The 24,967-nt window shown below is 41.9% G+C and overlaps 1 protein-coding gene across 1 annotated transcript in view; it reads left to right on the top strand.

The window, feature by feature from the left end:
* Positions 1-24,967, top strand: part of dcbld2 (discoidin, CUB and LCCL domain containing 2) — a 100,255-nt gene that overhangs the window by 44,408 nt on the left and 30,880 nt on the right. Inside the window, exons 4-5 of the mRNA XM_078232888.1 lie at positions 15,111-15,162; positions 21,483-21,555. Coding sequence (XP_078089014.1) covers positions 15,111-15,162; positions 21,483-21,555 — 125 coding nt within the window. The remainder of the gene's footprint in view (positions 1-15,110; positions 15,163-21,482; positions 21,556-24,967) is intronic.

Raw genomic sequence — 24,967 nt, 5'->3', positions numbered from 1 at the left:
CATCGGATCACCTAGTTTTGCATATTTAGGCAGCCTTCATGCACATTTCTTCCATTTACAAGCCAGCCTGAAAGTTACATCAGGGAAAACTTGGGCATCAGTGGCAAAACTGAGGTGCTCAATGTTGTGGAATGTGCTTATCTTGGATTCTAACGAAGAGCTGTAGGAATATCAGGATATTTATTTGAAAGCTCATTTACTGACACTAAATGTAGTATGTGCATAGAGGGTTGCAGGGAAGTCATGTCTCCCCTTGAGGTGCCTGTCTGTCACCTAGAGTGCCCAGCACATGACATGTCAGTTCTACATTATCATGCACCTCATGGATTAGCATATCCATTCTGTTAACCCTTTGTACCATACCCTATTGATTTTCAAGTTCTGCTCACCCATCTTACAGCTAGGAAATGGGCAGCATTGGTACGCAAACATACCACAAGGTTTTGCTAATAAATAGAAAACCACCTATCCATCCAATGTACCCTGCCTTGGAATCTAACAATAGTCAAGATTATATGTATGTTGATGATTATAGCAATTCATTTATAAAGATAGATTAGGATAGGTGCCACTGAGGTGCTCTTGAAGAAACGAGCAGCCCACCCACACTGTGCAAATGTTCTTGCAATTTAGGGCATGAGCTGTATGAGTGTGCATGAATGGAGATGCATCCCAGTCTACCACATTTGCCCCACAGAAAAGACTTCCAGGTTCGTAGAGTGGCTATAAACAACCAGCTGGCAAAACTCTACAGATGGGATGTCCACTATTTAAAAAAAGTACAACTATCTTGACTTGCAGTTAAGACATCTGTGCTTTTGAACCCTATCCCTTGCTCAGAGTCTTATTTTAATCACAGACCCAATTCTGCAGTATTGTGCAACATCACTAACATTTTCTTTAGAGCATTATGAGGCCTAGGTATAATTAGAGAGTAAATCTGTCTTTTTGGTTTCAATGATTATAAGATTAGTTTCAACAGCCACCACTGATTTCATTACCAAGTGTCTTTGGTGATGGAATTAAATTCCATCTGATAGAAATGACAAAATATTTGAATACCCAATGGTAACACATTGATTTGAAAAATTTGCTTTACCATAAAAGGATAGCAAAAACGTTCAGGTTCTTCTTCCAGGACTTGCCCAAGCTATTCCTCAGAGGTGTCTCAGTTTAAAAAATGGATGCTTTCTCCATAGTGGGGGGGAGGGAAAGACCAATTGACCTTCCGAACAGTAGCAACATGAGGGCAGAACAAGTTGTCCAGCTGTTGTGTTATTCAAGACTGTTTTCTGTTACCTGGTAATTAAAAAATGGGGGAGAATTATTTGTTTCAAATTCATGAATGCTGAACTAGCGAACTAGACAATGCCAGCGCAGTTGATACAGTGATTTTAGTTGGATATATTTTGTCCATTTTTATTGCTATTCACCTCCAGACTCTTAAATTTGGTCTCGTTCTTTTTCTTAAAATTTGTTTTCTCAGTATTGGATGCTTTCTGCCTTGGGTACAAAACAGCGAAAGCTGTTTCCTGTATCCAAAGAAAAGCCAGACTTTGTCCTCCTGTGGTTCTCCGCTCAGATGTGGAATGAAGGCAGACTCATTGTACCAGGGAATCTGCTGGCTGGTAGCCCAGTTGAGAAGTCACCAGAGTATGTAGTTTGCCTGCCAAAATCCTTGTCTTTGTTCGGTTCTCAGGCCTTGCCATCACAAAGATGAATTTACACACCTTAATAGGAATAGTCTTGTCTCTCCATACTTGTGTTCATCAACCTCAGTGTTTCCACCGGCAGGGGACAAAGAATCAATAACACTTTCAGAATTAAGTAGGAAAAACATGAAATTGCCACAGCTGCTGGAAATCTAAGACAAAAACAGAATGTGGTGGAAACACTTAGCATTGGCACGGTCGCACAGTAGTTAGCACTGCTGCCTCACAGCACCAGGGACCCCGCGTTCGATTCCAGATTTGGGTCACTGTCTGTGAGGGGTTTGCACGTTCTCTCTGTGTCTGTGTGGGTTTCCTCCGGGTGCTCCGGTTTCCTCCCACACTCCAAAGTTGTGCGGGTTAGCTTGATTGACTATGCTAAATTGACCCTAGTATTAGGGGGATCAGCAGAGTAAATATGTGAGGTTACGGGAATGGGGCCTGGTTGGGACTCTTGTCGGTGCAGACTCGATGGGCCGAATGGCCTCTTTCTGCACATTAGGGATTCTATGATTATCCGTGGAGAGAATGAACAAGTTAATGTTTCGGGGTCGTTCATTCTTTCAAAATCTCTTGTGCGTTTGGTTGTTAGAAGAACATCAGGGGCACGTGGTGCTCCAGCCTATAACAACTTGGCATGCAGAACTCTGGAGTTGGAGTTAGCAAAAGCTAATCACCCCTGAAGGGATAGGGCTGTCACTGGGTCCAAGGTTCTTCCCATCTGATTGGCCTCCAGATAACCCTGCAAAATAATTTTGCAATAAGAAGGCTTATCCTAACTGGCAAAGAATAGGTCTGTCTTCAAAAAGCTGTCCTGGTTTAGGTAGTTCAATTTCAGAAGTATCACAGTACAGTCGGGGTCCCTAAGGTCTGGGTTCTGCCAGCTGGAACCTGATCTCTCAGCATGAGGGTAAGAGGTATATGACCCTATGCCAGAAGTGTGTGCACTCCATATTAGGCAATCAGAAGTCCTGCATATAGGTTTCTCAGTAACTTGAATAGAACATTTTAAGTTACTGCAAGTTTCAGATACCAGGCTGACAGAATAGGAAATGGAAAATTACTTTTTTCTTTTACGATTTGCTTTGTCAAGATCAGGAAGTATGGGAGAGATTCGGCGATGCCTGTGAATTGCAGAGATGTTTTAGTGCAGAGATATGTGGTTCCTTTCCCTTTCCTTCCTGCACAGTCCCACCCCCCACTCCTCTACGAGTTTCCTTCCCTCATCACTATCCCTGACAATTGGTTCCAGTTTTGTTGTAGCCAGAATGTTGGAGGATTATTATATCTGTTAGCTTTGCGTTCTGTCCTCATATTTACTTGGGTGGCGCTCTGGTGCATAATGTTGATAGGACATCAAAATATGCCAATGATGCTTCACATTATTGACTTCCTTTTCTGAGATTTGCCTTCAGAGAATGCTGGGTGTAGACACAGGGCATTCTATTAGTGAGGGACTTGTCGCGCTTATTTCCTGCTGACTGTTTCAGAGTAGCACTAGTGAAGGTCTTGGACAATGTAGCATCATCTCCATTCCACACACAGTCATTTGGGAGGTTGGGGAAAGGGGTGTGGTTGGGCCTTCAGGATAATGTAAGAAGTTTCACAACACCAGGTTAAAGTCCAACAGGTTTATTTGGTAGCAAAATCCACTAGCTTTCGGAGCGCTGCTCCTTCGTCAGGTAAGTGGGAGTTCTGTTCACAAACAAGGCATATAAAGACACAAACTCAATTTACAAAATAATGGTTGGAATGTGAATCTTTATAGGTAATCAAGTCTTAAAGGCACAGACAATGTGAGTGGAGAGAGGGTTAAGTACAGGTTAAAGAGATGTGTATTGCCTCCAGACAGGACAGTTAGTGAGATTTTGCAAGCCCAGGCAAGTCATGGGGGTTACAGATAGTGTGACATGAACCCAAGATCCCGGTTGAGGCCGTTCTCATGTGTGCGGAACTTGGCTATCAGTTTCTGCTCAGCAACTCTGCGTTGTCGTATGTTGTGAAGGCCGCCTTGGATCAGAGGCCGAATGCCCGTGACCGCTGAAGTGTTCCCCAACAGGAAGAGAACACTCTTGCCTGGTGATTGTCGAGCAGTGTTCATTCATCCGTTGTCGTAGGGTCTGCATGGTCTCCCCAATGTACCATGCCTCGGGACATCCTTTCCTGCAGCGTATCAGGTAGACAACGTTGGCCGAGTTGCAAGAGTATGTACCGTGTACCTGGTGGATGGTGTTCTCATGTGAGATGATGGCATCCGTGTCGATAATTCAGGATAATGGGCAGGAGTGGATGGGATTGGGAGGGGGGGAAGGAAGGACTGATCTAGTAAAAAGATGGAATTTGAGTCATAACTGCTCTGTGTTCCTGCTTCCAGTTTAACAGTGCTGGATTTGGAGTCGGCTGAGCAATCTGGCGGACTGGTTATCTCTTATCCATCTCTGTGGTCTCTGCCCTGCTCCTCAGGCCATGATCAGTTTCCCCCCCCCTCCTCCACCACCGCCCCCACCACATTTTAACCTCTTGATCCATGCTGTAATTATTGTACAATTACGAGAGAGACCGATATTGTGGAATGACAAGTACCAGAGAAGCCCAGAAATGCCTGAAATGTGCGTTGTTTAATACTTCGCTTTCACGCTTAATTTTAAAAATGCCTTAAATCCTAGAAATGTAAGTTAATTTTAGCAGTCTAACTGGAGGTTTTTGTTGAAAAAATAGTTAAGGGTAAGGTTTTGCAAACCACACAAACAACACGAGAAAGCCCGAGCAGCAGAATATATCCCAGATACTAACATCGCAGAATAGAGCATGATATTTTATAAGTATAATTGCAGTAATCCGTGAGAAGAGCTCATTAAACTTACTGCTTGCAAAGGTAAATCCATTTTCAAATAAAACAAAATTCATGAAATACCTCAGTGGCATGCGATTCTGAGTTATCATTTTTCATGCTAATTAAAATGAAATGCTTATCATACCTTTGAAATGTCCCACTGTGCCAGTCCTACGCACAAAACAGAATGATGCCTGATACAACTACTGGTGCCTTCGGACACTGTCGCCACAGATATCTCTCAAATCTACGGGCCAGAATTTAAATTAAAACCACTCAAAGCTGCTGTAGATCCTAAATACCTGTTATCAATCCAAAATACCAAGTCAGCCTCACTGACATACCCCTGCTTTTAAAAAAAATCCAGTGTTGCCTGATGCGAAGGAACCCAGTGGAGTGTGTGTGTTGTGGGAGACAGTTAGGCACTGGTGGGAAATGAAAACTCAGGAGGAAGGAATGTGAGCCATGGGTTGCAAAGTTGGCATTTCTGAGTAAAGGATTTTTCAACAGTTCTACATACCAGGGCCCTGACCTATTCTAATTTAGCTCAGTCCATTTTGTTTGTTTAAGAAAGCTGCCGAGTTAGAATGCTCATGTGATCAGAATGTAGACACATGTTCTGAAAAAGTTCTGCAACAAAGTTCCTGCTTCAACTAATCATTACAACATGGTCCACATTAATTTAGTTTCCCTGGTAAATCGCAGTAGCCAAGGGATGTGGTCTAAGGCACTTGGGTTGGCCATGCTGTAACTGGCATAAAGTACCATGTCAGGAGCCAAGCAGGTGAAGTACATTATCCATGGTATACGCAAAATTAACTGCAAGACTGGAAATGAGTGGTTTCCAAAGTTCCTCTCCGAGGCAGCACGTTGGCACGCTGAAACAGTGGCTTAAAAGGCTGCGGTGTTCATGAAGATATGCTGATGAGGATGATTAATGCCTGTTTCAAGACCCCTCTGGGAAATTTTGCTGCTCTGAGAGGAACATGCACCAGGACCACTCAAGTCAACGGCTTTTGCTGTCGTGGATGTGGTGGGTGTGATTATAAAGGTAGGTTTCAGAGAGCCAAAAAAATATTTTTGATGTTGAGCCATGAAGAGGAGGATATGTATTCCTGCAGCTCAAATGCACAATAGGCAGTGTAGTGTCTTCCTATAATGCTGAATGCTTGTCTGTTACTCCTATCTATACTATTTTGGGACATGCAATGTACTTTCAACCTATTCCCTCGTGTGTGTCCTAATATTTCAGTTAGCTGATACACTTCTCAGGAGGCATGCAATAGGATTGGAAATTTTTTCAAATTTAGGTATAAAAAATTAAACCTGCGACAATCTGATAAAGCTGCCATTCAGAAATTTCTCATTGTTACAACGAAAAAACTGTACTCGCCTAGAAAAAGATTTAATCCCTTGAGTGGTTGTTACGTTGTGTAAAGAAATAACTATGTATTGAGAAACCACATCAAAGATGGAATATTTTATTACAACCTCTTTATGCTGTCAATCATTCTCCCAAGAACCTGTGTTAATAGTTCACCCAATGAACACAGGCGCTTCATAGCTTTTGGAACTCAGCCAAGCATTAATCATAGCCACAGGTAGCAAAGCAAACTATTACAACGTCAAGACCCCAAAATTGAAATAATGGATGCTGTTACATTTTCATTTCAAAGCAGATTGCCAGGCAGCCAGTAGAGTGGAGCATGTGCTTTTTAAAAAACTTTCAACAGCAGGAGACTTTTTTCTCAAACTCTGAGCTGACTGTACATATAAATCACAAAACTGAAGATGATACATCATTACCAACACATTTTTGTAAATTTTTGAATGCATTTTGGTACTTTCTCCAATGGAAAAAATACTGTAATGCACTTACACAAAGCTGGTCAATGTGATGGTCAACTAACTTCAAAGGACAAACCCTAGACTGAATCACTCCATGCATTAAACACACATATTGGTCTACAGCATCTAATGGTGACATTCAAAGGTGTCAAAACATTTTGTGTTTACCTGTCAGAATGTTCCCAACTCCTCAGCAGGATTTTCCAGTAGACATGAATTCTCCAAGGAGGCACATTCTTTTAGGCTTCCAGAGCCCACACCAACACATTGAAGATGGTGTGTGGAAGGGAATACAATTTTCCTGTGGCCCTTACAATAATGATTCTGACCTGGGAAAAGTTTGAACCTGAGGCCTTCCCAACTCATGAAAACGTCACACAAGAGTGCTGTGGGGTCAGGAAGGCGGATAAAAATGTGTTGTACATTTTGAAGTTGATTCTTGACACCGCGAGGTGTTGAAAAGAATACTTCACTCAAGGTGCTCTAAAATGCTTGGAATTTTACACATGTGCATCTGACCTTTGTTTATTAACTGGTACTCCATCTGATTGTTGTAACAGAGTGCTCTACGATTGCTGAGGAAAAGATACTGCGATTATCATCAAAGACATTATAATTAAAACCCGAGTTCAAGCAATATCTTTAAATACAAGTCAATGCAGTCGCCTGACATGAAAAACAGTCCCAGTAGTGTATATACAGAGACTGCTATATCAAGGACTTCTGCATTTCAAACATCACCATGTGTGTTGTTGTATGCAACACACCCAGAGAATGTGTACTCTGGTACCATGGGGCATTTCAATGTTCAATTCTGTTTGCCAATAACCCTGATGAATGTTGGGTTTTGAACTTTGGGTTATTTAGTTATTTAATCGGTTGGGTTATTTAGCTAAAATTAATCACAGAAGTCTTGCTGTTTGTTTGACCTACATGCAGCTGTTCTGGGCTAGACGCTGCAGGATTAACATATTTCTTTTGCCTGAGGTTGCCACACAAATCTGAACAGAAAAGAAGCTTTACAGGGCATTTTACTGACCTCCTCCTGACCCAATCAAGCTTTTGTTTGTCTCCTGGAGAAAGAGCAATTTTGAATTAAAGTCAAAGTTGGCAACAGTTTATTCTTTTCCAGCCTGGGGCTAAACTGTAATAGGCATACAGGAGAGTGCTGTCACAGTTTTCTGTGTGCTCATCGCTTCCAGTTTGAGTGTAATAGTGGTGGTGTGATACTAATTTTAACCCTATGGACCAGTGTTTCTGTTTTGATTGATAAGGTGTCCCCAGGACAAGTTTACTGCTCAAACATTACATACAGTGGGGCACCTCTATGGTAGTTTATCAGCATAAAGGCTGTCTGCATACACCAGGCTGATGCTGTGCAGTTGTCTGTTCAGCTCAGTTATCAAGTCCTCAGGAATACAAAATGACGTTGTAGTCCATAATTTATCAACCCCACCGGCATCCTGCCATTGAAGTCATAATTAAGATCATTAAAGTTATTTATTCTCTTCCTCCCCGTGTGAAATCTCATTTCTAGGTAGCAAGCGGACTTTTACCACTTTTCAAACAAACCAGAGCAGCGCACTAAATAATTTATTTTTCTTTGATGAAAAATCTGGTCAGCTTTTTTGCTTTTGGCATAGAAATACTAACACCTCCCTCAGTGGGAGTGGGTGGGGAGAGGGGTTTTAGGAGCAAATCCCATTTCTGGGCACTGGTGCACTTTGCACATGTGTTTCAGGAACAGCTGGGTGACCGTTTTACAGCCAATCGTGAGGTCAGTTGGACACAGATAATCATTACAGAGTGTCGCTGTTGTATTGTATAATTGCAGAGAATATAGCTAGAATCAGCATCAGTGTGCTGGTTCCTCTTCAACTTTGTGATTTTCATCAGGAGAGGTTGGGGCTGTTGTCCTTGGAGAGACGATGGTCAAGAGAAAGTTTGATAGAGATGTTAGTGATGAGGGGCTGACAGAGTAGCTGGGGAGCAACTGTTCCCCTCGTAAAAGGATCATGCATGAGAGAGCACAGATTTAAAGTCATCTGCAAAAGAAGCAAATGTGATATGAGAAAAACAGTTTGTCTTGCAACGAGTGGTTTGGGTCTGGAATGTACTACCTGGAAGTGTGATGGAGATAGGTTCAATTGAGACATTCAAGAGGGCATTAGATGATTATTTGCATAAAAACGCTGTTCACGGGTACGGGGAAAAGGCAGGGGAATGACACTAAATCTTAATGCTCATTTGGAGAGCCAGTGCAAACAGGATGGGCCAAATGGCCATCTCCCATGTCATAACAATTCTGCGATCAAAAAGAAACATCCCACCAGATACGTTACACGCTGTTTTATTTGTGTTTCTGTTAAACTGTTGACGCCTTATTTATCCTTATTCCTTCGCGCCATGATCCAATTGAAGCAAATAGACAAATCTCCTCGGTTCTATATTTTAGTTAAATGCTATTGCTTTTTCTCTTTTTAGTTTTAGATGTGGTTAATTTATTTCCTAGCCCCTAATTCTACCCTGTCCCGGCCACTGTCTGAGGATGAACCAAACCATTTGCAACCCTGGTCTCCATTTTTAACAACGTGATGAATTTCTGACCCAATATCCACTTCATCAAGAACGCCTGCTTCCACTTCATAACATCACTCATCTCCACCCTGTCTTTGCACATCTGTGCTAAGACCCTCATCTGGGCATTTGCCATCTCTGGACTTGACTATTCCAATCCTCTCCTGGCCAGCCTCCTTCCTGCCTGTCAACCTCTTAAGTTTTGAGCCCATCCAAAGTTGCTGAACATATTCTCATTCACATTCTTGTTTTCAAATCTTGCATTGCCCGTCCTTATCTATCATTAGAACATCCTCCAACCCTCTCAGATATCTGTGACCACTAATCACCACCACCACTCCCTCCCCTCCATGCTCCCAACCCCTCTTCCAAATTCTGGCATTTAGTCCAGTTCTTGTTTTAGTGCTCCATCTGTTGCAGTTCAGCTACCTAGGCTGTAAGCTCTGGAATTCCCTCCCTGGAGGGAGAAATAATTAATCATCTCATTCTAAAGGAGACTCTAGGGAAGAATGACCATAAAAAGACAGAGGCCGGAATTTTACCGGCACACCCGCCCCGATTCTGGGGGCGGGCGAGGCTCGGAGAACAGCATTCTCCGTTGGCCTCGGGCGGGATTGTACAAACCTCGGGCGGACGTGCCGGTAAAATTCCACCCAGAATTATATATTAAAATTGAAAATGAAGTAATTCAATCCAAAACTATGTTCTTAAATCTAAACAGAGAGAAATACGAGGGAAGTAAATACGAGGGAAATACAGAGAGAAGTAAGAGGTGGCAAATTGTCTCTGGTGGATTGTGAAACTTTAAAAGTTATGATAGTAGACAGGAGATGGTTAGCATTTAAAGAATTAATACATGATTTGCAACAAATTACTTTGAGACACAAAAAACCAGCAGGAACGGTGATCCAACCATGGCTAAGGGAAGTAATCATTGCATTAGATCAAAGATACTTATAAAATTGCCAAAAAAAGTTGTAAACCTGAGGATTGGGAGCATTTTAGAATTCGGCAATGGAGGACCAAGAAACTGGTAAAGAAAGAGAAAATAAAATATGGAAGTAAACTGATGAGAAACATGAAATAAGTTTAACTTCTTACTGTGTTTACCCCAGTCCAACGCCGGCATCTCCACATCATGAGAAACATGAAAACAGTGTACATTTTCTGTGTTTTGCGTAGTTCTGTGTAGTTTTCTATGCTAGGTATGTAAAAAGGAAAAGATTAGCAAAGGAAAAATGTGGACCCACTTTAGGCAGGGACAGGAGAATTTACAATAAGGAAATGGCAGAGACACTAAACAAATACTTTGTGTCTGTCTTCATGGAGGAAGAAATAAAAACCTCCTGGTATACTAGAGAACCAAGGGACCAGCGAGAATGAGGAACTGAAAGGAAATTAGTATTAATTAAAAAGTAGTACTGGAGAAATTAATGGGACTGGATGTTGATAAATCCCCTGGATGGCTGATCTTCATTGTAGAGTTTTGAAAGAGGTGGCTGTAGAGATAATAGATGTGTGGGTTGTCATTTTCCATAATTCTACAGATTGTGGAACAGTCCCTGCAGATTGGAAGGCCATAAATGTAGCTCCACTATTGAAGAAAGAAGCGAGAGAGAAAATGGGGAACTACAGACCTGTTAGTTTTACATCAGCATAAAGAAAATGCTAGATTCTTTAATAAAGGATGTGATAACTGAACACTTAGGAAAAAAATGGTAGGATTGGACTGAGTCAACATGGATTTATGAAAAGGAAATCATGTTTGTCATACCTGTTGGAGTTTTTTTTAAGGAACAAGCAGAAAAGATAACGAGGAATCAGTGAATGTGGTTTTATTTTAGATTTTTGGAAGACATTCAATGTGGTCCCAGATAGGATGATAGTAAACAAAATAAGAGCGCATCGAATTGGGGGTAACATATTGGCATGGATTGACAATAAGTCAAGAGTATGAACAAATGAGTTATTCTGAGGCTAGCAGGCTATGTCTACCTCAAGAATCAGTGCTTGGTCTCCAGCTGTTCACAATCTGTATCAAAGGTTTGGATGTGGATTTTGGAAATGGTGAGTTCTGTTGGATGGTTCCCAGAGCAGACTGTCAAGGTCATTTGGCAGAAAGTCACATTGCCAGAACTTTCAAATAGGGACCAAGACATAGCTTGGCTGGTGGTGAGAAGGGCCCTCCCTGTCAGATCTTTCCTGCGTGCTGGGAGTCTGACCACCTCTGCATGCTGCTCTCGAGGTGGCTACTGTGGGGAAGGAGACCATTGTCTCAATAAAGTTTGGGGCAACCGCCGCTAAGACATGATGGGATAAAACCACTGTCTAAGGCCCGCCCGCCATAGTATACCAAAGGGCTGAGAAAAGTCTCGAGCTATATGTTTTGACATGAAATTAATATTGCAAGTATAACCCTGTAATTTTAGGGAGGCATCTCACAGGCTGCCACAAACTGTAAGGAAAGAAACTGTTCTGCTTTGTATTTATGGACAGGATGTTTCCATTGGCATGGTTTACCAAACGGCCACTCAAAGAATCGGTGGAGAACACATCCTACTGAGCACAGCAGCCCCACAGGATGCGGGCCTTGGCAGAGGGTACAAGATGTGGAAAAGGGGTCCTAGAGGCAGATGTCCCCACCCGACGCCCAAGCAGGGTGACCTGCCTGGCTTTCCCCTGCCTCTGACCGCCTCACATTACCCTTAATAACTGGCCACTTAAAAGCCTCAGTTGGAGGCGAGGGGGGCAAGCTGCCCATGCCCTTGACCACCCTATGTAAAATTGCCTTCGGGTCAGGAGATGGTGGCAGGTAGGCCACCTGGGGAACTTTATACCCCCACCCACCACCTGCAAACCCTCTGGCAGAGACTGTTAAATCCTGTCCCTTGTATGGTTAAATTAGAACCGTAATGTAGTGTAATGTTCGTAACATTTTATGAAGAACATATATTTTTGGAAAAACTGATTAACCCGGTTAATTTGATGATGGTGAGAGTTTGTATTGAGTTTACACTGTGTGGGGCATCATTGTGACAAAATCTTTTTTGTTTGTGATTTTAAAATGGTTAGGTTAAAAATTGAGGTTTCTGTCTCGTTAAATTACAAAATGGAAAGCACACTGGCTGGATTTTCTTTTCACTTTGGTTTGGAAAACAAAGTAAACGAATAAACGGTCCTGATGGGATTTCTGACGGATGACATCATGCTGCAAGTCCATCCTGGGGAGAATGGGCAGGTGCAAGAAATATGAGCCCACATAAACTGTTCCACTTTGCATTTTACGGACAATTTAGCAGCAAACAAAAGAGGCTGGAGCCCTGGGGAGAAACCAAATCTCATATTCTGGTCTGTCCGCCCAAACTTTGCTGCTGCTGCACCTCTCCCAGCTCAGGAAATTTCGACTTGTAGTTTATAGTTTGTACCCAGCAGCGAGTTATTCCACATTTGGAGATGGCAGGAGGGAGAGTGTAGTGGGCATCCCAAATATTCTTTAGCGAATGATTAACTGTAAAAGTCTAGCCATGAAGAAAAGTGTTAGAGGAAGCTAATCAGAGTTGAATGGATTTGATTTATTATCATCACATGTATTGGGACAGTGAAAGGAATTGTTTCTTGCGCACTGTTACAGAAAAAAATGAGTTAATGGGGAGAAGGAAAGGATAAGGTGCAAAATATAATGTTGCAGTTACCGATAGGGTGAAGAGAAAAATCAGCTTAATGTGTGATAGGAACATTCAAAATGTTGACTGCAGCAGGGAAGAAGCTGTTCTTGAGTCGGTTGGTACGTGTTTTCTGACTTCTGTATCTTTGTTCTAACAGAAGAAGGTGGTAGAGGGTATGTCTGGTTTGCGTGGGGTCTTTGATTTATGCTGGTTGCTTTCTGAGGCAGCGGGAAGTATAGATGGGGTCAGTGGACGGGAGGCTGGTTTGCGTTATGGACTAGGCTACTTTCATAACTCTTTGTGGTTTCTTGCTGTCTTGGTCAGAGCAGGAGCCATACCAAACTGTGATGCAACAGGAAAGAATGCTTTCTACGGTGCATCTGTAGAAATTGGTGACGGTTGTAGTGGACATGCCAAATATCCTTAGCCTCCTGAGAAAGTAGAGACATTGGTGGGCTTTCTTAACTATAGCGTCAGCGTAGAGGGACCAAAACAGATTGTTGGTGGCCTGAACACCTAGAAACCTGAAGCGCTCGACCATTTCCACTTCATCACCTTTGATGTAGACAGGGGATGCCCTCCACTATGTTTCCTGAAGTTGATGACAATCTGCTTCATTTTACTGACATTGAGGGAGAGATTATTGTCATCGCACAATTTCACCAGATTCTTTTATCGCTTTCCTGTACTCCATCTCATCACTGTTTAAGATCCGACCCACTACAGTGGTCATCAGCAAACATTCATCTTCTTCAAAATGGTTTTGAATATCATGATGAGTGCATTGTTTTCATTATTTATTGCAGTATCAAAATAGTTGGTTAGATGCATTGGCCATGCTAAATTCTCCCTCAGTGTACCCAAACAGGCGCCGGAGTGTGGCGACGAAGGGATTTTCACAGTAACTTCATTACAGTGTTAATGTAAGTCTACTTGTGACACTAATAAATAAACTTTAAAAAGTTTAAAAACGTATCATTCAAATGAAAATGTTTGAATGAATATTTAAGGTCGTCAATCCTCCACGATTGTATCTATGTTTTTATGTTTATGAACTGTTCTGTGGTGGTCTATTTCTCCACTTTGCAGGTTTTCTTTTTCTCTAACTGGTTTTCAAGTCTCCCAGTTCAACCAACTCCTTTTCCCCACCTTGTTTCTAAGCATTCACCCCTCTTTTTTCAACTTCAGGAAGATATAGCTAGGAAGAAGTGAACCAGAATCTTAAAGATAGGTAAAGTCTACTCCTTTGAATATGTTTTGGCCAAACTTAAACATCTTTCAAAACCCATTGGCATCTTTCACCAATATTAGTCTGTGGCCAAGGGGCACTGTGGTAAACATAGAACATAGAAACCCTACAGTGCAGAAGGAGGCCATTCGGCCCATCGAGTCTGCACCGACCACAATCCCACCCAGGCCCTCCCCCCACATATTTTACCCGCTAATCCCTCTAACCTACGCATCCCAGAACTCTAAGGGACAATTTTTAACCTGGCCAATCAACCTAACCCGCACATCTTTGGACTGTGGGAGGAAATCGGAGCACCCGGAGGAAACCCACGCAGACACGAGGAGAATGTGCAAACTCCACACAGACAGTGACCCGAGCCGGGAATCGAACCCGGGATCCTGGAGCTGTGAAGCAGCAGTGCTAACCACTGTGCTACCGTGCCGCCCAAGAGGTGCAGGAATCCCTATAATGTGGAAGACAGGAAGCCAATATAAATCAGAGATGCCTCTTTGCAAACTCCTTGATGGCCGACACTATATACGTACAGTTCCAAGTTGCTTCATGTTATTGATAATGAGGAATAACAGTTGGACACATTTTTGTATGAATCACCTTCACTTGGGTGATCTCCACAGATGATTTCCATAAAAATTGGTCTCTGATCGTTTTAAAGTTAGCCAATCCTAGCAGCCCACTTAGTGCTTGAACTGGGACCTTCCAATCAATTTTCTTTATCCCCTCAATTAAATGATGTCAGGAATTGAAAGTTTCTGAGGAGAATGGTTTGCACTTGCCTTCAAGTATCTTAATGTTAGCCTTTGCCATGGGATGAGTATAATTTGTCCTGCCTTCCAAACATAGCTTCAGCCCTTCAGATGTCCAATCCTTGCTGCCTTCCTATTCCCTGGGGATGTGTGCCTCTCTTGTAAAGTGTCTTAAAATGTTAGGTTACATGAAAGCACCTATATATTTAAATATAAAATGTGTCTTGTTGCACACAAGCACGCACACACACACACACACACACAGACACGCGCACATACACGTACCCTGTCTGAAAATCCATGGGTAGCAGACTCGGGTGATTCAGCCATGAAACCTATTTTTAATTCTGACGTGTAATCTTGGAGGATTAATTTATAATTTCATACAAGTGTGTACATTGAATCCATAAAAAGAAATGATGTGTGTAAATTCTGTGTTTGTGATTGACTTTTGCCTCATTCTCTGCCTTTTTTTCCCCATAGATTTAATTACCTGTTTGGACAAAGGAAGCCACTTTACAGAGCCTGAATTCAGGTGAGGTTTGATTAAATTAATGGGTTAGGTTTAGAACTTTGTTTGGTGAAAGTGAGCAAAGGACATTTTAAAACAGTGTGAGGATTTGGTTCCGTTTCTGTACTATCAGGTGTTAACCTGGATCGTGGATTACTTTTCTTGAATACAGTTGTTAGCTTTTAACAGGGAAAACAAAATAAACAAGATGTAATGTATTATTATAAAGATTGCTTGCTGTATTACATAGATTCACAACATGGAGATAGGCTGTTTGGTTTGTGATTATCCTCCACAGGAGCAGTAATCCTAATTTCATTTGCCTGCCCTGATCCCTATCCTTCGTTCCCCTTTCCTTCAGTCACCCATCTAAATGGTGACATGTTCTCTGCTTCGGTCACTAGTTCTGGTAGTGCGTTCCACTATCTCACTACCCTTCTCTGCCTTGGAGCCTCATGATAGCACAGTGGTTAGCATTGCTGCTTCACAGCGCCAGGGACCCAGGTTGGATTCCCAGCTTGGGTCATTTCTGTGTGGAGTTTGCACGTTCTCCCTGTGTCTGCATGGGTATCCTCTGGTGCTCCGGTTTCTTCCCAGTGCCCCGATTTACTCCCACATTCTGAAAGGCGTGCTGGTTAGATCCATTGACCCAAACAGATGCCGGACTGTGGCGACTAGGGGAATTTCACAGTAACTCCATTGCAGTGTTAATATAAGCCTTACTTGTGACTAATAAATAAACTTTAACTTTTAATTTTAACTTTAATAGGTTTCTGCAGCTTTCGGTCATATTCTTAATTTTATTCATATTTCTGCGTCCACTCATTTCAGATCCCTCTGTCTCTGTTTTTACCTACTCTGCCCAGGTGATTTTAATCCCCTCTATCAAGTCATTCCATAATCTCCACTGTTTTAATGATGACAGTGCCCAGTTTTTCAAGTGTTGCTTCTGCAGACGATGCACCCAGGCAGTACACAAGGTGTGCTGTGGCACGATGTGCTATAGTGGACTGAAACATGAGGACACTCCTGTAAGTTAGCCACCCAAGTGAGTTTGCAGGAGGAGAGTTCAGCAGAAACATTTAGCCTTGCTCAAGGAAACAGGAAAGATCATTCCCAGATGCGCATTCACGCTATCTAGCAATGGTTCAAGAGCAGCACTGACTGACTCAGGGAGATGTAAGGCCAGGGCAGTAAATACAAATACCAAATAGGTATTTGTATTTATATCATAAATTAACACTGGGACAGTCATATGGCCATAATTTCAGTAACATTGTGTGTTTGGCCTCTAATCTTTTTATCCATAAACCATTGTGTTATCATTTATATGTACTGATACCCAGGTTGCAAAGAGACAGTGCTGAAATGTGTTCATTGTTCAGATTCTGATGAATTGGAGCCAGGATAGCCATTGTTATCAAACAGATAATATTTGACACAAATATGCACAAAACAAGTTTGAGGTTAGTGGGCATTTGTTAGGCATGGAATCATACCCCAACAGGAATGACTATTGCCAATAAAAACCAGTTAATCTGTACCTTTTCTTAAGAAAGCAAAGAATTTTTTAAAAAACCTTCCTATGACATCCTGACAATCTAGTCGGACAGCGTACCTCACTGAAATGTGGAACAGAAATAAGCAGAGAAACTTTAACAGACAATTGGATCTGTTTGCTGTGTTAGAATGGTAGTTATTTTGCATTGGGCTGCGCTCAGATCATTGGACTCCCATTCCTGATATGCAAGGGTTTCATAAAGGCTGCAAAATTATTGAAAGTAACCAGCTGCAATCTCCTAACATTTGCTTTAGAAATGTGCAGGGAGTGCTTTAGGACCCTCTTACTGCTCAGAGAACTGTTAAGAGTTTTTTTTAAATTCATTTATGGGCCAGCGTTTATTGCCCATCCCTAACTGCCCTCCATTTCAGAGGGCATTTGAAAGTCAATCGGATCTGGAGTCACATGTAGGTCAGACCAGGTAAGGATGGTAGATTTCCTTCCTTAAAGGACATTAGTGAACCAGACGGGCTTTTACAAAAATCGACGAAGGTTTCATGGTCATCATTAGACTTCTAATTCCAGGTTTTCATTGAATTCAAGTATCACCATCTGCCGTGGTGGGATTTGAACCCCGGTCCCCAGATCTTGCCCAGGGTCTCTGGATTACTAATCCAATGATGATACCACTATGCCACCGCCTCTCCACAAATAGAAGGCCCTTTCTAGAGGATCTAGATGGATTATATGGGCCTGGCATTACTTCTGTTGACCCCTTCAGAGCAACTTTGACATTTCAGAGAATATTAGATTTGATAGATTTTCCAGAAGGCATTTGATAAGCTGCCACATCAAAGGTTATTGCAGAAAATAAAAGCTCTTGGTGTTGGGGGTAACATTTTCGCAAGGAAAGAAGATTGGCTGGCTAACAGGAAACAGAGAGTAGGCATAAATGGGTCATTTTCTGGTTGGCAAGATGTAATGAGTGGTGTGCCAAAGGGATCAGTGCTGGGACTTCAACGTTTGGATGACTTAGATAGGTTAAGTGAGTGGGCAAAGATCCAGCACATGTGGGAAGATGTGAAATTTTCCATTTTATCTGAAAGAGTAAAAAAGAAACCTATTGTCTAAATGGTGAGAGATTGCAGAGCTCCTGAGATGCAGAGGAATCTGGATGTCCTAGTGAATGCAGTTAATATGCAGGTACAGCAAATAATTAGGAAAGCTAATAGAACATTATTGTTTAATGCAGGGGAAATTGAAAATGAAAGTAGGGAAGTTATGCTTCAGTTATACTGCGCATTGGTGCGACCATATCTGGAGTGCTGTGCACAATAATGGTCTCCTTATTTAAGGAAGAGTGTAAATATATTGGAAGCATATTGGAGAAGGTTTATTAGACTAACACCTGGAACTGGCTTATGAGGAAATGTTGGACAGGCTAGGCTTGTATCTGCTGGAGTTTAAAAGGGTGCAAGCTGACTTGATTGAAGAGTTGAGATTCTGAGGGGTCTTGACAGGGTGGATGTGGAAAGGATATTTCCTCTTGTGGGAAAACCTAGAACTAGTGGGTCACTGTTTCTAGATTCATGGATGTTTACAGCATAGAAGGAGGTCCTACCTTATGCTAGGCTGATCTTTCTCTACACCCTAGCTATGACTGTAACACTACATACTGCACCCTCTTTTACTTCTCCTCTGTGTACTCTATGAATGGTGTGCTTTGTATAGCACACAAGAAACAATACTTTCATCCCAATGCATGTGACAATAAATCCTACGTTCATTTTTTACTCATGTCTATGTTGGTTAATAATGATCTGACTACACTAATCCCACTTTCCAGTGCATGGTCCATAGCCATGGAGGCTACGGTAGAGCAAGTGAATATATAAATACTTCTTAAATGTTACAAGTATTTCTGACTCAACCACACTTTCAGGCAGAGAGTTCCAGATTCCCACCAGTCCACTGATATCCACTTTGCTGCCCGTTGATTTACAGAGTGACTTTCGCAAGTCCACAAAAGTGCTTTTCAGCTACTGTGAAGTAATTTTGGAGTCAGTGGTGTTAGGCAGGATATTGTGACACTCAATTTGCACTTAGCAAGATTATAAACAGAAAGGAACAGATGCTGGGGGCAAAGTTGGATTGTTGGATGCTTCGAGCCCACTTAAAACTTTGAAATAGAGTATGTGGCATCAACACACACTTCTGATGCAAAATGTGCCGGATGCCATGTTTGTGAGGTGTGCATTGGGGCAATGAGGGGCTCAGAAACAGGAATGGCACCAAGCCCACAATTTCTCTTGGTAAAAATGTTTCTCAACTGCCCTCTTACCCTGAATCCATGCCCCCAAGTTATTGACCCCTCTACTAATAGAAAAAAAAGCCTTCTTAATCATCTTATCTATGACCCTCATAATTGTATACACCTCTATCAGGTACCCTCTCAACCATGGCTGCTCCAGGGAAACTGCCCACTGCTATTCAACCTTTCCTCATAGCTCAGCCTCCCCATCCCAGGCAGAATCCTGGTGAATCTCCTCTGCACCTTCTCCAGTGCAATCACATCCTTCCTATAATGTGGTGACCAGAACTGCACACACTCTCCAGTTATGGTGTAACCAGCATTTTATACGGTTCCAACATGACCTCCCTGCTCTTTTATTCTTGCCTCGGCCAATAAAGTCAAGTATCCCATGTGTCTGCTTGACCCCCTTATCCATCAGCCCTGTCACCTTCGGGGATCTGTGGATATGCACCCCAAAGTCCCTCTTATTTCCAGTACTTTCCAGGGCCCTAGCATTCATAGTGTAATTCTTTGCCTCCCCAAGTGCATTACCTTTTCCAGGTTGAATTCCACTTGTTAATGCTCTCCCCAGCAGACCAGTCCATTGATATCCTCCTCACTATTCACCACCCCACCAGTTTTTGTGTCACCTGCAAACTTCTTGATCCTAGATTTAAGTTCAGATCATTAGTGTACACGATAAATACAGAGATGAAGAGAAGCTTTTTTTCTCTTGAAGGTCATAAGTCTTTGGAACTCTCTTCCTCAAAACACGTTGGAAGCAGAATCTTTGAATATTTTTAAGGCAGAGGTAAATAGGTTCTTGATGAGCAAAGGGTTGAAAGTTATTGGGATATGTTACAAATGTGTAGCTGAGGTTACAATCCAATCAGCCATGATCTTATTAAATGGCAGAACAAGTTCAGGTGGCTGAGTGGTCTACACCTCCTAATTCGTACCCGGACGTACGTACTTCCACCTTCTTCCATTAGAAAAAGATACAAAAGTTTGAGGTCACGTACCAACCGACTAAAGAACAGCTTCTTCCCTGCTGCCATCAGACTTTTGAATGGACCTACCTTATGCTAGGCTGATCTTTCTCTACACCCTAGCTATGACTGTAACACTACATACTGCACCCTCTTTTACTTCTCCTCTGTGTACTCTATGAATGGTGTGCTTTGTATAGCACACAAGAAACAATACTTTCATCCCAATGCATGTGACAATAAATCCTACGTTCATATGCAACTAGCACATAGGGACATAGCTAGATGGAAATAGATTAAGGTCCATCTAATTCACCTGATATAAACCTTTGTTGTTGCATAATGCAGCAACAACAGAGTTGCTGACTAACCATACCAATCAATCTCATCAATTAGTCTAAATCAGACCAAGACATGAGATGAAGAAAGCCCCAGAGGTGGAGAGATTTGGGATGTGCAGTTCTAAAGGAACTTTATTCTCCCAAGTTGTCTATACTTGCTACTTCACTTAGGAGGCATTTCTCCAGCTTAGAATTATGCCCTCAGGTCATGTATCTTCTTGATAAAGAAGCAGAGAAATAATCTTCAAACGATGCAAGTTAAAAGAATACGTGCACAGTGCCCAATGTGTGCGGTGTCATTCAATGATGTGACCCTTCCTGACCTCCCATTCAATGGTGAGGCCCTGGCTCCTCATAACATCCCCCGCTTCAGTGGTGAGGCCCTGGCCGTTCCTGGTCTTCTCCCTCCATGGTGTGGTCATAGTTCCACTTTGCTGCCCGTTGATTTACAGAGTGACTTTCATAAGTCCACAAAAGTGCTTTTCGGCTACTGTGAAGTAATTTTGGAGTCAGCGGTGTTAGGCAGGATATTGTGACACTCAATTTGCACTTAGCAAGATTACAAACAGAAAGGAACAGATGCTGGGGGGCAAAGTTGGATTGTTGGATGCTTCGAGCCCACTTAAAACTTTGAAATGGAGTATGTGGCATCAACACACACTTCTGATGCACAATGTGCCGGATGCCATGTTTGTGAGGTGTGGATTGGGACAATGAGGGGCTCAGTAGCAGGAATGGCACCAAGCCACATTTCTCTCTATAGAGCAGCTATACTGACGTGAAGTACAATAGCGTTGGAAGATGCGCAGTTGGGGCTGAACTCCCTGTCGGGCTCCCAATTGCTTCTCCAGGACATCTATGTTTCAACACAGAAATGGGGCTCTTCTGTCCTTGTAGTCTTTCCTGGTGCTTCTCTCTACTCAAGCAACTCCATATAATCCTCACTCCCCATATTGTATAACTCCCCATAAGTATTAACTTGCCTTTTTCAAGTAACTATCTAATTCCCTTTTCAGAAAGCTTATTTATTCTACTGAAACAATAGTTTGTGACAGTGATTTTCATATCCTAATGACCCTCTATAAATAAACCTTCCCTGATTTCCCATCATTTTCTTAAACTTGTGTCCTCTCATTGTCCCATTAATTGATTATGTTGTTACCGCAGTAAAGTATGAGATTATATCCATGACCTAACTTAAATTTATTTCCTATTTTCAGCAAGTATTGTCCTGCGGGCTGCTTGACCCCTTTTGGTGACATTTCAGGAACTATTCCTCACGGCTATCGAGACGTAAGTAACAAGAGAGAGAAAGACAGCAAACCCATTGATGGGGATTCGCCAAGTAAAAACCTTTAATTGCAATGTACAGTATTTGTAGCCATCCATGCTCTGAAATGTGCAATTGATTTGGTGAATTTATTGTGAGAATTTAGATTTCACACAGTTGGTGTTGACATGTTATCTGTAACTACCTGTACTAACTGTTGCCTTACAAAATTGTATTTTTAATCTTAATGGGGGCACAAATCTCACCAATATGCCTCTACCCTCCTCCCAACTGTGATTACCTCTATTTTTTCACTTCCCCATACTGAGAATAATAGAATGTAACATTGAGAATCACAGTCGCTGAGGGATCGTAGATATAATCGCTTCAGAGTTCGATGTGTTCTTGGAATTTTTTTAAACCTTTCTTAACTTCACCTCCATTTAGGTCAAAATAAAAGGAAAAAAGTCTTTAGAAAATGACTAGATAGACGAAGATGGTTATTTCACCTATTTTAACCAATTGATCCAGAATGACTCTATAGTGTCTTAATAATTTCAAGGTCTTGCCTCCACTCTTACTCTACATAAAATTTAATGCCATTCCCCTGTGCTGGTATTAACCCAGCAGTGGGTGAGGGGATTGCTATGCGGGAACGAAGCAAGCAAATCTGTGCCCGGGGGGTGTCAGCAGTGGGATTTCTACCCCCGGGGTGCGTGATCTCAGGGAAGATCCACCACTGGGCACTTAATGCAGCAGATCTTCCCCAAGTGAGGCAACCTGGGGTTCTCACTGACCTTCCAGCCAGCAGGTGAGACCCTAATTGCCTCCATTAAATATCAGCCTCTGTGTGTTAGCAGTAATTTCCAAACATCAGTTCTAGGTTTGTCTTTTTCTAGCTTAACCCGGTGTCCTTCTGTCCTGTTCTCAGGATGTAATGCTCTATAATTTTTTTCTGTATTATTTTGCCTCTGTCATGAAGCCAGGAAGAGGCAGTTGGTCAGCTGATGTGAATTCTGCTGTTTTTTGCCAAAAGATTCAACTTTCCACACATACTGTCATCTACTGCTCCCGTGGAGTTCAATTTGTTAAGAGTCTTACATTTATATCAGACTGTAACGAATGGAATGCATACTATGAAGTGTGCTTGCACGCAGAAGCAGGAGATGTTCCTTTAGTGGTTTGCACAGCTTCTAACATGTTCTTTTTTAGTTGCTTTATCAATTACTGTATTGAAAAATGTAATTGTGAGGTCCCTTCTCCATCCACCAACCCAGTCAGTTGTACAACCATCATGACTGAAGACCACTAGAAATGAACAGTGAATAGGGGAGGCAATAGTCTCGTGATATTATTGCTAGGCTATAAATCCAGAAACTCAGCTAATGATCTGGGGACCCAAGTTTGAATCTCGCCACGGCAGATGGTGGAATTTGAATTCAATAGAAAAAAAAATCTGGAAATAAGAATCTACTGATGACCATGAAACCATTGTCAGAAAAACCCATCTGGTTCACTAATGTCCTTTAGGGAACGAAATCTGCTGTCCTTACCTGGTCTGGCCTACATGTGACTCCAGAGCTACAGCAATATGGTTGACTCTCAACTGCCCTCAGGCAACTAGGGATGGGCAATAAATGCTAGCCCAACCTGCAACGCCCATGTCTTACAAATGAATAAATAAATTTTAAAAATAAGATCTCGCCACAAGAAACAGAAGATAAATCGGGTCATTCATTGAGTCATTATTTGTGGGATCTTGCTAGGAGCAAAGCAGCTGCTGTGTTTGTCTTCGTATAGCAGTGATAACTCAAAGTAATTTATTGGCTGTGAGTTGCTTTGAGAGGTTATGCATGTGCAAGCGGTGCTGTTTAAATGTAATTGCATACTTTAGTTGGAGAGCATAAAAAAGTAATTTCTTTCATGGATTGGAAACAGATGTTGGTTTAAAAAGTTACATGTAGTGCATTTTAAAATAGTTAAAAGTCTGCAAGCCTACACTTAACAGAAATATTTGAATATTCGGTTCAAAATGGAATTTATGGTAACAGGAGTTTTTTTTAAGCTAACAAAATTATTGAAGGTATTTAAGGAAATGATAACTTTTTTTACATCCCTTTTTAAGTAACCCCAGGATAAGTCCCTTTCCTGTTCCGTTCAGTTTTCCTATTTTAAAAAAATCCTTGCCCTCCACCCCCACCCCCTATTTTTAATCTTTAAAAACTTGGAACCTAACACTTTATTTGTTGAAAATTATATCTGGCAATGATTGGCTTCCTCCTCTCACTGGAGCAGCAGAGAGGCAAACCTCAGGAACATACATCAGTGTTTCAGTGGCAGCTGATGGAAACAGCACTCATTAGATGTCATGAGCATCAGGTGGCACTCCCATAGTAAGCTTGACAACATATCCCAACTGGATGTATTCATCACAAAGATTAGTTTTCAGTTCGCAGTGGCAGCTAACAGCGCTGGTATGGGTTTGGTCCCACATCAAAGCAGTTTATGAGCCTTCCAAGATCCTGACGCTCTGAAATCTTTCTGCAAGATGCACAAATTGGTTTTTCTGTTCTTTGATTTGATTTATTATTGTCACATGTATTAGCTTACGGTGAAAACGGTTGTTTCTTGCAAGCTACACAAACAGAGCATACCGTTCATTAAGAAGGAAACAAGAGATGCAGAATGTAGTGTTACAGTCATAGCTAGGGTGTAGAGAAAGATCAACTTAATGCGAGGTAGGTCCATTCAAAAGTCTGACGGCAGCAGGGAAGAAGCTGTTCTCGAGTCAGTTGGTACGTGACCTCAGACTTTAGTATCTTTTTCCCGAAGGAAGAAGGTGGAAGAGAGAGTGTCCGGGGTCCTTAATTATGCTGGCTGCTTTGTCGAGGCAGCGGGAAGTGTAGACAGAGTCAATGAATGGGAGGCTGGTTTGCGTGGTGGGCTACATTCACAACCTTTTGTAGTTCCTTGCGGTCTTGGGCAGGAGCCATACCAAGCTGTGATACAACCAGAAAGAATGCTTTCTATGGTGCATCTGTAAATGTTGGTGAGAATTGTAGCTGACGTGCCAAATTTCCTTAGTCTTCTGAGAAAGTAGAGGCATCTGATAGCCATCTGTTTGAGGTGGTAGATAAGGAGCAATGGAGGTCATATGCTTAATGGTTTTTGATCGATTGACCAGAAATGCACAGATCCTGACCTACATAAGAGCATTAGCACTGCAGAAAGATGCTTTTACCAAGGCTATTTGTTATCACAGATGCACTTAGCAGGAACAAAAGAATTATTGTTAAAAAAAATGCTGCTATGCTTGTGTTTAAATTTAACATACCTTTCTACACGACGCATTTACCACAAATTTGTCTGAGCAAAATTAATTTTGCAAGAAAGTGCTTGCAGCCTCAGGTTGCATGAAAGATTCTTTGTTTTAAT

This window comes from Mustelus asterias, chromosome 17 (genome assembly GCF_964213995.1).
Source record: "Mustelus asterias chromosome 17, sMusAst1.hap1.1, whole genome shotgun sequence".
Taxonomy (NCBI): domain Eukaryota; kingdom Metazoa; phylum Chordata; class Chondrichthyes; order Carcharhiniformes; family Triakidae; genus Mustelus; species Mustelus asterias.
Note: the sequence above shows the minus strand (reverse complement) of the source record. Positions and strands in the feature narration are given on the sequence as shown.